Here is a 13,189-nt window from a genome sequence, read left to right on the forward strand (position 1 = left end):
CTATTTCATTATTGGTGTATAGAAATGCAGTGGATTTATATCCTGCAACTGTACTGAATTCATTCATCGTTCTAGTAGTTTTTTGGTGGAGTCTTTCAGGTTTTCTATGTATAGTATCATGTCATCTGCAAATAGTGAAACTTTTACTTCTTCCTTGCCTATTTGGATGCCCTTTATTCCTTTTTGTTGTGTGAGTGCTGAGGTTAGGACTTCCACTGCTGTGTTGAATAAAGGTGGTGAGAGTGGACATCCTTGTATTGTTCCTGACCTTAGGAAAAAAACTCATACACTGAGTGTGATGTTTGCTGTTGGTTTTCATATAAGGACTTTATTATGTTGAGGTATGTTCCTCTAAACTTACTTTGTTTGAGGGTTTTTATCGTGATTGGATGTTGTACTTTGTCAGATGCTTGTTCTGCATCTATTGAAATGATCACATGGTTTTTATACCTTTTGTTGATGTGATGTATCACATTGATTGATTTGCAAATATGAACACAAATGATTTAAGAAAAAAATTTTTTTGTAACGTTTATTTATTATCGAGAGACAGAGAGACACAGAGCATGAGCAGGGGAGGGGCCAAGAGATGGAGAGACACAGAATCTGAAGCAGGCTCAAGACTCTGAGCTGTCAGCACAGAGCCTGACGTGGGGCTCGAACTCACAAGCTGCGAGATCATGACCTGAGCCGAACTCAGACGCTCAACTGACTGAGCCACTCAGGCACCCCCAAAATGATTTTTTTAAATGTTGCTTGAATAAACAAATTAATCAAATCTTGGACTTGGTAGCGTTGTAACCTAATAACTGACCACATGGAGAACATAGGTGAGGAATCAAACAAAAATAAGTAAAACAATAGTGTAAGATGTAAGAGTGTTTATAAAGTTTACTTAAAACTCGTTAAGAAATGAGCATATTTAAGGGGTGCCTGGGTGGCTCAGTAGGTTAAGCATTGGACTTCGGCTCAGGTCATGATGTCATGGTTTGTGAGTTCTGGCCCCACATGGGGCTGTGTGCTGATGGTGTGTAGCCTGCTTGGAATTCTCTGTCTTCCTCTCTCTCTCTCTCCCCCCCTCCCACTCTCTTTCTCTCTCTCTCAAAATCAATATACTTAAAAAAAAAGAAGAGAGCATATTATATATGAGTAGATGTTACTAATTAGGAGTTAGTCTTTTGTGTTCATTAAAATAACCTTAGATGTTTATAAATACTAACCTAAGGAAACATGATTTGTAGTAAGCTTAAGGCAGATAACTTTTGGAAGTAGAAAATTGTATTTTTAAAATATCACTGTTCAGAATGACCTTCAAGTTAGTAATCTGTGCAATTTTAAGGCCAATTTTGATATAAGGATTAGAAAATTAAAATAAAAAACTTTGCTATTTCCCAGCAGAAGCATTCCATCTTATAATTTCATAGTAAGAATATTTTAATTTATTATTATTATTATTTTTTAGAGACAGAGAAGGAGGGGCAGAGTGTGAGGGATAGAGAGAATCTTAAAAGCAGGCTCCACGCCTGCCGCAGAGGCCAACACAGGGCTCAATTTCATGACTGTGAGATTATAACCTGAGCCGAAATCAAGGGTCAGACGCCTAACCAACGGAGCCACTCATACGCCTCTATTTTATTATTTTTAATAATGATATTTTATTATTTTTAATTATTGATGATAGTAGTCCATGACGAAAAATCAGCTGATTGTGTGTTTTTACAAAGATTTTGCTTAAGAATCAATTAGGCATCACTGCCCCTCGTGTTATCTCCAATTGAAATATCTCAATGGTACTACTAGATGGAAAACACTTAAGTATTCCCAGAAGTAGCTGTAAATTAAAACACACATAACCACAGTTTGCAATGAGGAAAGAGAAAGAAATATGGTGAAATGTATGTATTCTTTTGTGTTCATAGCAAGTTTTATTTGTTAACCAGCAGCTGGTTCAAATATACCATTTAGGTTCTAGTGTTTTGTGTATAGAAAATGTGACTTTGCACTGTATTCTTACCATGAAATTATATGATGATCAAAAGTTTTGAATACTTATGAGAATTCTTTGAAGTTTTCTTTTTAACCTTTTGGTAAGTGGAAAACAAGAACATGGATTTCTTTTTACTCAAAAACTAGAATTGGAACTTTTATTTAACACATGGTTACTATGATGTATTAAGATATTATTGTAGTGCTAATTATATTTTTCTTGTCTTTTTTTCTTTAGGAATATGGTATTGGCTGAAAGATGTGTATTGCTTAGTGCTGAAATCTTAAAAAGCCAAAGCAAATATTCAGAGGCCGCAGCTCTCCTAATACGGTTGACCAGTGAGGTACTGAAAATGTATTTACTTTAATAACACTTTATAAATTTTAAAAAGTGTGTCTTTTTTCTTGAAAGGGTGTGCAAAACATAAAAGTAGAGGGGAATTTCCTTTTGGGAATTTACACTATGCTACTTTAGCTATTTGTTGAATTAATTTTAAATGTGATATTTCATAAATATTTTGAGAATTTATTTTATTTCTAAATTTTAAGTCTATGCTATTATTAACCACAAACATATATTGTACATCTTCTGTGAATTAGATTCTGACTTATGTATTACTATTTATTTATTTAGATTATTTTTCTTTTAAAATTTTTTACTTTGAGTATAGTTGACATACAATGTTACATTAATTTCAGATATACAACACAGGATTCAACTTCTCTATACATTATACTGTGCTCACCACAAGTGTAGTTACCATCTGTCACATACAGCACTATTACAGTATCATTGACTATTCCCTATGATATGACTTATTCCATAACTGGAAGCCTGTATCGCCCATTCCTTTTGATCCATTTTTGCCCATTTCCCCAACCCTTTCCCTCTGGCAACCATCAATTTGTTCTCTGTATTTATAGCTCTGATTCTGCTTTTTATTTATTCATTTGTTTTAAGTTTCTACATATGAATGAAGTTATATGGTATTTGATTTTCTCAGTCTGACTTTTTTCACTTCACATAATATCCTCTAGGTCCATCTATATGTTGTTGCAGATGGCAAGAGTTCATTCTTTTTTATGGCTGTGTAATATTCCCTTTTGTATATAAGTATCCATTTGTCTACTAGTGGACGCTTGGGTTGCTTCCGTACCTTAGCTGTTGTAAAGCTGCAATAAACAAGGGGTGCATATATCCTTTCAAATTAGTGTTTTTGTATTCTTTGGGAAAATAAATACCCAGTAGTGTTATTAGTGGATCATAGGGTAGTTCCATTTTTAACTTTCTGAGGAACTCCATATTATTTTCCGCAGTGGCTGTACCAGTTTGCATTCTCAACAGTGCACAAGGTTTCCCTTTTTTCCACATCCTCACCAACACTTGTTGTTTCTTGTGTTATTGAGTTTAGCCATTCTGACAGGTGATGTCTCGTTGTAATTGTGATTTGCATTTCCTTAATGATGAGTGATGTTGAGTATCATTTCAAGTGTCTGTTGACCATCTGTATGTCTTCTTTGGATAAATGTCTGTTCAGGTCCTCTACACCACTTTCAATGGGATTGTTTATTTTTTGATGTTGAGTTAGTGTAAGTTCTTTATATATTTTGGCTATTATCCTCTTATTGGTTATATTATTTGCAGATATCTTCTCCCATTCAGTAGCTTGCCTTTTTGTTGACAGTTTTTTCACTGTGCAAAACTTTTTATTTTGATAACAGTCCCAATAGTTTATTTTTGCTTTTGTTTCCCTTGCCCTATACAAAAAAAGAGACATATCTAGAAAAACCTTGTCATGGTCGATGACAGAGAAATTACTGCATTCTCTTCTAGGATTTTTATGGTTTCAGATCTCACATTTAGGTCTTTAATCTATTTTGAGTTTATTTTTGAGTGGTGTAAAGAAAGTGGTCCAGTTTCATTCTTTTTGCATGTAGCTGTCCAGTTTTCCCAGCAGCATTTATTTAAGAGACTTTTCCCCATTGTATTTTATTGCCTCCTTTATCATAGATTAAATAGATAGATCATTGATCATATAAGGATGGCTTTTATTTTGGAGATGTCTATTCTATTCCATTGGTCTGTATATCTCATTTTTGTGCCAGTACCGTGCTGTTTTGATTTTTAAAGCTTTGTAGTGTATCTTGAAATCTGGGATTGTGATACCTCCAGCTTTGTTCTTTTTTCTCAAGATTGCTTTGGCTATTCAGGGTCTTCTGTGGTTCCACAAATTTTAGTATTGTTTGTTCTATTTCTGTGAAAAATGCTATTGGTGTTTTGATGGGAATTGCATTGAATCTGTAGATTGCTTTGGGAAGTATGGTAATTTTAACAACAGTAATTCTTCCAGTATATGAGCATGGATTAACTTTCCATTCGTTTGTGTCATCTTCAGTTTCTTTCATCGGTATTTTACAGTTTTCAGAGTACAGGTCTTTCACCTCTTTGGTTAAGTTTATTCCTAGGTATTTTATTCTTTTTGGTGCAGTTGTAAATGGAATTGTTTTCTTATATATAACAATATTTAAAGCAACATACATGTGCATCATTCTCATATACAGTTGATACTTAAAATGAGTAATCACTGAGGACTTTTTAATCTTGTTTTCACTAGTGTGAACTTTTAAAAACAATAATCTTAAGCACTGAAAATAATCTATATTATGAATATTTCAAAAGACAGAAAAAGTAATCCATTTATAGTTGCTGGTGAAGGTTTACAACAGATATTATTAAGTTGCATTGACTCCTGGCTTGTAAAGTACAATGGTAGTGATTTTGTGAGTATGGTTAAAGATAGGCTTTTTTTTTAGATGAATGCTTAAGAGCAAAAGAACAAAATCAAGCGCCTCCTTTGTTTGCCTTTTAAATGTTAATATACCCTATGGTTTTAATCCTTGGACTGCTGTACTTTTTACTCTACACATTTTTGGGTGTGGTCAGTTCTTAGTGATGATTTTTACTCTTAAATCGGTCTTCAACACTGATCTCTTTGAGGTTTATAGATTTGTAATGCCAGCTGCCTTTTAGACTTACCTACTTGGATGTTTCTAAAACACCTTAAGTTAACATATCTAAACACAGAAACTTTCTTACCTTGTTGATCATGATTTAAAATTATGGTATAACCATCTAGCTCCTTGTTTGCTCAGCACAGAAACTGAGAGGTGCCTGTATTCTCCTGTCCTATCACTAATCCAGTTGGGTGTTTTTTGTTTTTGTTACTTTCTTTCCGTATCTCCAAATAATATACTCCCTCCACTTTAAGTCCTTCCTACTGCTGTCTTGGTTCATGTCCTTGATGTCCTTCTGGACTGTGGCCCTTTTCCTCTTTGTTCACCTTGTCTACAAGTCCTTATATCAGTCTTGTCCTAAAGATAGTTATCTGCAGTGCCCCAGGTTATCCTGTGTCTCTATCCTCCCCTCTCATATAATGCTGGAAGACCTGACTTGTCATGTAATACTGGAAATCATATTTAAGTTCCTGAGGGTAGGGAACTGTGTTGTCTTCTACATTTTTGTCTTTTGTGCCTAGCACTGGCCTTGGCACATGGTATATAATTTACCTGTATTTGTTGAGCTGAACCATTAATTACTCTAAAAAGGTTAACTAATTAGGTTAAGGGATGATATTAACGATGTTGAGTAATATTGCATTGACAACTGATCAATATGAATAGTTGCTAGACATAAATTATTTGGTAGAGCTGAACATGACGCTTAAGGGCGATGATGTTCTGTATTGTAATAAATAATCTTAATGTGGGTTTGAATATGTTGCTGTTTTTCAGTCTAGGAATTATCAGTGAATATAAAGGGAATTTATGCTTTAGGAGCTTGAATAAAAATTATCTAGCGAAAATTCTTCTGGCTTTATTTTTTGGACTGCAAATTTATGGGCAAGTGGATCTTACTATTGTTATGCCCTGGGATTCTCAGGATGACAGAGCAAACCCAGCTAATGATATAATATGCCACATTTACCACCACACAGGACAGCGTGTCTGAATTTGGTGCTTAAGATATGATGCTTTTCTTCTACTTATGTCTTTGTTTCTGTGCTGAACATTTATTCTGGTCTTAATAGCCCCTTTGTCTGTTACTGCATTTAAACACAGTAAATCAGTTTTTTGTTTTTTTGGTTTTTTTTTTTACTATCTGGGATAGTTAATAGTTTTTACAAGGTTCTTCACCTTGGCAGGAACTGTTCCTGTGGTAAACTCATAAGCTCATAGCACCTTTCCTACTAACTTCATAGTTACCCAAAGAAAAAATCTGAAAGCCATCCTTGAGATTTGATTCCTTTAAGTTTGTGCCACCAGTACCTGTATCAGTTCTGTAGTATCAGATATTTTTTTCTTAGTTCCTTATGGAGCGTGTGTAATAGACTTGTTCATATCATAGATGTGAACTACCACTAAAATAAAATTTTATTCAATTCATTCAAAGCCTCTGCTTTCTAGATAAAACTGTCACTCTGTGAAATCCTTTCATTTTTCTTCCATCAACACTGATGGCAGTTGTGATTCTTTGCGGGGCTATTTTTTTGGTTTCAGGGGAATGTTTTTTCTCCTTTAGGTGTCACTGTAAGCGATAGGGACTACTAAAGAACAAAGTTGCAGTGAGTCATGAGTGTAGGGCATTCAGCACAGCAGATTGATTCTTTTTCAGACAACTGCCATACTGGATTCAAGAGTCAAATTTTGCTTCAACTAAATTAATAATATGCCATGGACTTCCAGGTCTCTTCTAAATTGGTCAGCCCTTGAGTATTAATTTTGACTGTGCTGAGGGTTTACTGTCCTGGTCTCAATTGGGTTATACATTAGAATCATTTACATACCATCAAAGATTCTAAGGAGTGTTCCTTATCTTAATCAAAATGTCCAGGATTGCTGCCCTTCCAAGTTTTTGAGTTTAATGAAGCCTCATAGGCAATTAAAAAACATATATATGTATTTATGCTGTATGTTTGTATGTGCCAGCGTGTGTTCATTTGCACATACTAGGTATAGACTTAATTTATAGCACTTAAAAAAACCTGTGAAATACTATTGAGAAGCCTAAATAAAATTCTGAAATAGAAGAAGTAATTAGAGGGAATTGCTCTTCCAGATATTAAAATGTTACAAAGCTACAGAAATTGAAACTTTTTACAGTGATAAAAAGAGACAGAATAATGGAATAGAATGAGAATTTAAATACAACATATGATTAGGTATCATTAAAACTAGTGGGGAATGTTAGGTTATTCACCAAATAGTTTTGTGACATCTAACTGTTTGAGGTTGGATTCCTGTCTTACTTGTTACATGATAATATAATTATAGCTTGATTAAGTTATAATATAGAAAAACAACCTAACAGAATATGTAGGAAAACATTTTTTTTTTAGTCTAGGAATGATACCATCCTTTCTTAGTTTGATGCAGTATTTTGAAGCTATAAAGGCAAAAGATAGTATGCTTGACTACTAAATAAACTCTTTCATGTAAAAACTGGGAAATATTAATGCAAATGTATGACAAAGACCTAATATTGGTTAAGCATACAAAGGGCTTTTAGAAACCCCATAATCACAAAAACCCATTCACAAAAAGAGTATAAATGGGTAATTCACAGAAAAAATACAAAGATCCTTAAACGTATGAAAAGATTACCAGCCTTACTAGTCAATGTATGTTGAGCAAAGTGGTTTTTTTTTTTTTTTTTTTAATTAAAGAGGTAAAAAAAAACTTAAATGATTTTTGGCTGAGTGGAATAGAAAACATACACTCATTCTCTGTTGAGATGACTATATGTTGGTATTACTTTTTTTTGTAGTAGTTTGGCTCTGTTGGCTAGAATTTGAACTATATACATAGCTTTCATTAACTAACCGGTTCTACTTCCGGAAATGTGTCTAATAAAAATGTATAATTACTCAAAAATGATTTTGTAAAGATGTTTATCAAAGTATTTTTTTGTAGTAACAAAATTCTGAAGCAATATTAAATCAGTTGGACACTGTATTAATAAAATTATGGTGTATTTATATAACAGGATACAATGTAGCTTTAAAAGAAATAAGAGATGTAGGTGTCTTGGAAAAATGTCCGTGATATTATTGTAAGTCAAAAAACGAGATAAAGAATATTCTGTATAATACCATTTATGTATAAAAAAGTATGTGTATTTTTAGAAAACTATGTATTACATAAAAACAAATATGGAGCGAGAGAAATGACAAACACCAACACCAAGCTGGTAACTGTGTAGGTACCTCTGGAAAGTCAGATGAGGCATGGGGTAGGAAAGAAAGATGTTCACTTTTTTTTTTTCTGAACATTTATTCTTTTAGAAAAAAGTATTTTTAAAGAAAACATTTTCCTAAAAAATAAAAAAAGTATACTCCCTAGCTGCCTTAAGTAATTCTGATGTAAACCCTTGGATAAGAACTGCTTGTTAATTGTACGTTCCTGATTTTCCCACTTACTAGCTTTGGGATCTTACTTAGAAAAAAACACCTGATCAGATACTTAGTTTTTGTCACAAGGGGGTTGAAATAATATCTGCCATTTACTGGATGCTTTCTAGATTTTTTCCTCAGATCTGTTTCCACTCTAATTTTGTGATTGCTGCAGAGATAGTTATAATCACTGATTACACTGATTATGAGCACTATTTGATGTAACTATAATTTGTTGACATTATTGCATTTAAAGTAAATGTTTTCTGTTTTCAACTTTCCCTGGGGAAAATAATGGCAGCAGAACACATGGAAGGGCATGGTAAGTTCAGCTTGAGAACAGCTGAAAACCTAGAGAAAGTTTTGGTGAAAATGTTGTTGATGCTTGATCAGCAACCTTCACTACTTTCTCAGTTATTTGTAAAGTGATGATGGCTCTTTCATTTGAAAGGTTGTCCTTATGGGTGAGGATGTAAATGCGGTATGTGGTTTTTGTAGACACTGTTGTAAGAGTCTGTTGAAGCGGAAACTAATTTGAGTTGTACCATTTACTAATAATACTAATAGTAGGTGATAATCTTCGAAGGGAAAAGCCTTCTAAATTTTTTAATGAAAAGCAGTCATTTTGACATTCTTGAATTAAGCAAAAATTGAGAATTGCTTTTAAATCCAGTAAAGTTAATAGAGGATAAAGTAGTAGATTGGATTATTTCATAATCTATACACATTCTCTTTTTATCTTTCCTTTTTTCTTGGATGGAAATAGGCTATTGGATGTCACAGATCAGTTTCCGGAAGAAATTAGATAATTGTGAATCTATTGTTTTCTGCATTCTCTTTTCTGGTTTATCTTTATTCAGTATACCTGTATTAAATTCTCAGTTTATATACTTTTTTCTTTGCCATTTGAAAAAGGATTACATTTCTTTTGTATATTTTTGAGACAGAGAGAGAGCATGAGCAGGGGAGGGGCCAAGGGGGAGGGAGACACAGAATCCAAAGCAGGCTCCAGGCTCTGAGCTGTCAGCACAGAGCCTGACGTGGGGCTCGAACTCACGGAGTGTGAGATCATGACCTGAGCTGAAGTCGGACGCTTAACTGACTGAGCCACCCAGGCGCCCCGAAAAGGGATTACATTTTTTCAGAGATTTATTACAGGGTACATATCATAACCACACATTTGGCTTTATGAAAAACAAAAGAAAATATTTCATGGTAGAGAATGTTTTGAACGATTTTAAGAAAAGTTCATGCTTATTGGAAGAAAGAATCATCAAGATTAGATTGCCCCTTGATCTCTACCCTCAGATACTCTTAAGTTAAAGTGCATATGCTTATATTGTTTTTAGAAAGTAAATATTTTTTTACCAGTTATCTTTTTACTTTTAATTTTGTGAAACTAACCTTATTTTCTCTTAAACATTCAATAGGATTCTGATCTTCGAAGTGCACTTCTTTTGGAACAGGCGGCACATTGCTTTATAAACATGAAGAGCCCCATGGTTAGAAAATACGCATTTCATATGATACTGGCAGGACATCGGTTTAGTAAAGCAGGGCAAGTGAGTGCATTTTATTTAACAAATAAATTATTTTAATTTTTGTTACAGTTTGTTATGTATTTTATAAATGTAATTTGTCAATTTTTTATGATTTAAAATTAATCCTAAAAATGGAAGTAAATTTTGTTATATTGGTAAGGGCGGCATGAGATTTGGATTTCGGTAAATGTGGGCTTCAGTCTTGATCTTCTACTCACAACATGACCTGGGTTACTTCTCTGAGCCTCAGGTTTTGTATTTATAAAATTTGAAAATTCTCCCAAGGTTTTGTGAGCTTAAATCAAAGTATATATGTGAAAGTTCCAATATACTGAATGTATTCAACCAGTTTTAATTATCCTTCACAGTGGTTGGACTGTCCCTACTTCAGCTCTAGTCTTCTGTTACCTCTCAAAGTGCCTTATAATGATATTTACTAAATATTTAATGAGTAGAAATCATCTCTCTCTCGTACCTGGAAGCAGTTGGGTTGGAGAGATCTTTAATTTAGATCGATTAATTTAGAGCAGTTTCTCCAGCCCCAGTTGCCTCTTTAAGCATTAGTTGGAGGGACTTTGCTGGAGGCAGAGTGGTAGCAGTAGTAAATGCTTGGGAGGAAAATTATATACCTCATTGGGAATGGTCCATTGTCTCTTATTAAAAACAAGTCATTCTTTTTCCACATCTTTGTCCACTTTTGTGAATGGTTTCATTTGTGAACATGATGATGTCATTGGAACTGGAAATAGCCACACATATTTCATCTTCTGAAATTGTAGGGCATGTTGCTTCTAGGAAATGCATAGCAAATTAAAAATGGCTACATTTGTGGTAGGTTGACATACATTTACTATTTGGCTCAGTAATCTAACTATAGTTATATCGTGGAGTTAATGATTCCAGGGTACCCGGTTTTGTATTTTGAGAACATTCTATATAGACCCTGAACCTCTTTCTCAGAGGAGACAGTAGAGGAGATATGTGTGTATAGTAATGCCATTTCTCAGTCCTCCCTGAGAATTTGTGCTGGATTGCTTATCTTGTCCCTAGAAATTTTTCCTTTTTCCTTTTTTTTTTTATTTTTTAAGAGAATGCCAAATAATTGCTCACGGGTGTGGCAGGATGCAGCAGTGGGCAAAAAAAAAAAAAAAGAATATATCATACTCTTACTCCCAAGTGAAACAGTAGTTAAAAAATGTGTATACACATATAAATACATATATACACACATATGGGGTATCCATTCAGCCCAATGCAGTGGTATAGAGATGATCATAACAAAATTAGTAAGATAGTTCTCAGTTATAAAATAACAACCGGGGCTCCTGGGTGGCTCAGTCAGTTGAGTGGCCGACTTCAGCTCAGGTGATGATCTCACAGCTTGTGAGTTCAAGCCCTGCTTCGGGCTGTGTGCTGACAGCTGGAGCCTGGAGCCTGCTTTGGATTCTGTGTCTCCCTCTCTCTCTGCCCCTAACCCACTCTCATTCTGTCTCTGTCTCTCTCAAAAATAAATAAACATTAAAAAAAAACATTAAAATAACAACCAAGCCTCTGATTCATGACTGCATATACTGCCGTTCTGAGAACTCCCAGATGGTTTTTTATAAAGTCCTTATTATTTCTGACTTCTTAGACTTCCTGCCCTTGGACAAAGCAATTAACTTGCCTGCTTCAGGATCTCTTGGTTTTTAGTAATAATTGCAACGGGGTTTTCATAAATGTTAGTTTCATTTTCCTCATCATTCCAGTCTCTGTTAGAGGAAGTACCAATTAACAGTTACGTGATTATGTGTGTGTGTATTTGTTTTTTCTAGTCCAAGAGAAATTCAGATTGTAATACTTTGTTTATTTTTTTTTACAGAAAAAGCATGCTTTACGCTGTTATTGTCAAGCCATGCAGGTTTACAAAGGAAAAGGCTGGTCTCTGGCAGAGGATCACATTAACTTCACTATTGGGCGCCAGTCCTATACCCTTAGGCAACTGGAAAATGCTGTGTCTGCTTTTAGGCATATTTTAATCAATGAAAGTAAACAATCTGCTGCTCAACAAGGGGCCTTCCTCAGAGAGTATCTTTATGTTTACAAGGTGAATACTTATTTTCAGGACTAGATATTAAAATTATATTTAAGTTATTACTTTCAGCAAAAAGCATATTCAGTGGTGTCTAGTAGGAGTTTAATAAAATGGCTTTCTTAGAATTTATGTACTTATCTGCCATAATAAAGTGTGGCAGGCTATGCTCTTGGGTCATAGAACTGAGTTGCATTGCTCTTCTACACTTCTTTAAAAGAGGATTTTAATATTTCATTAAGCATTTGATTTATATTGGAATTAAAAACATTCTGGACTATTTCTTCATTATTTCTTTTTTTTGAATCATGCAAATTTTTTTATATTGGGTCCTCATACCATCCCTTGGTGAGAAAATACTTCACTGAGACAAGAGGGTAGAAAATACAAAACATTGTTTTACGGAAAAAGTGGAAAGTTGTGAATTTTTTTCTCAAGACCTATGGATAATGAATATTTTATCTGTCCTGCAGAAAAATACCTCTTTCTAAGAAACTTTATTAATTTGAGATCATATGGGTTAGAATTTTGGCAGATAGGATGCTGTAATGAGCCACAGGAAGTAAAGTGCACCAAAATAATATTTGGAAGTTTTAACTTCCAAAGAGAGCTAATAGCTAGCTGAGTAACTTTAGGAAGATTCTCTTGGGCCAGAATAAATGAGACCTAAAATTTTATGACTGATGTATTAAGTAAAACTATTAATTGTTAACCTTAATATTCTTGCTTAACATGTTTTTAATACCTTGCATATTAAAAAATGAGGAGGCAAATATGAAGGAAATGGAATTTTCTCAAAAAAACTTTTTTCTTTTGTATTTCTCCTAGAACGTAAGTCAGCTGTCACCAGATGGCCCTTTACCGCAGCTACCTTTACCGTATATTAACAGTTCAGCCACACGGGTTTTCTTTGGCCACGACAGACGACCAGCAGATGGTTCGTAAAATTTTATTTTGCCTTTTTACCTAGTGACTATTTTTTTAAGTGCTTTTTTCTTTATTTAAGAAATGATGTTGTAATTGTTAAAGAATATTTGAAGATAAATAACTCTGTACCATGTCACCATCCTGCCACCTTGAAGATAACCACTACTTCAGTGGTTTTTCTTCCGGCTCTAAAAGCTAAAAATAACAAAATAGCT

The 13,189-nt window shown here is 34.1% G+C and overlaps 1 protein-coding gene across 4 annotated transcripts in view; it reads left to right on the top strand.

Annotated features, from left to right (window-relative positions):
• TRAPPC8 (trafficking protein particle complex subunit 8) overlaps positions 1–13,189 on the top strand; it is a 114,562-nt gene that overhangs the window by 31,054 nt on the left and 70,319 nt on the right. For all 4 annotated transcript variants that reach the window (XR_007455270.1, XM_049619527.1, XM_049619525.1 and 1 more), the window contains exons 11-14: positions 2,225–2,330; positions 9,866–9,997; positions 11,838–12,062; positions 12,876–12,984. Coding sequence is in view for 3 of the 4 variants with exons in the window: in XM_049619527.1 (XP_049475484.1) it covers positions 2,225–2,330; positions 9,866–9,997; positions 11,838–12,062; positions 12,876–12,984 (572 nt within the window). In the remaining variant the exon portion in view is untranslated. The remainder of the gene's footprint in view (positions 1–2,224; positions 2,331–9,865; positions 9,998–11,837; positions 12,063–12,875; positions 12,985–13,189) is intronic.

The sequence above is a fragment of the Panthera uncia genome (genome assembly GCF_023721935.1).
Source record: "Panthera uncia isolate 11264 chromosome D3 unlocalized genomic scaffold, Puncia_PCG_1.0 HiC_scaffold_8, whole genome shotgun sequence".
NCBI classification, from domain to species: Eukaryota; Metazoa; Chordata; class Mammalia; order Carnivora; family Felidae; genus Panthera; species Panthera uncia.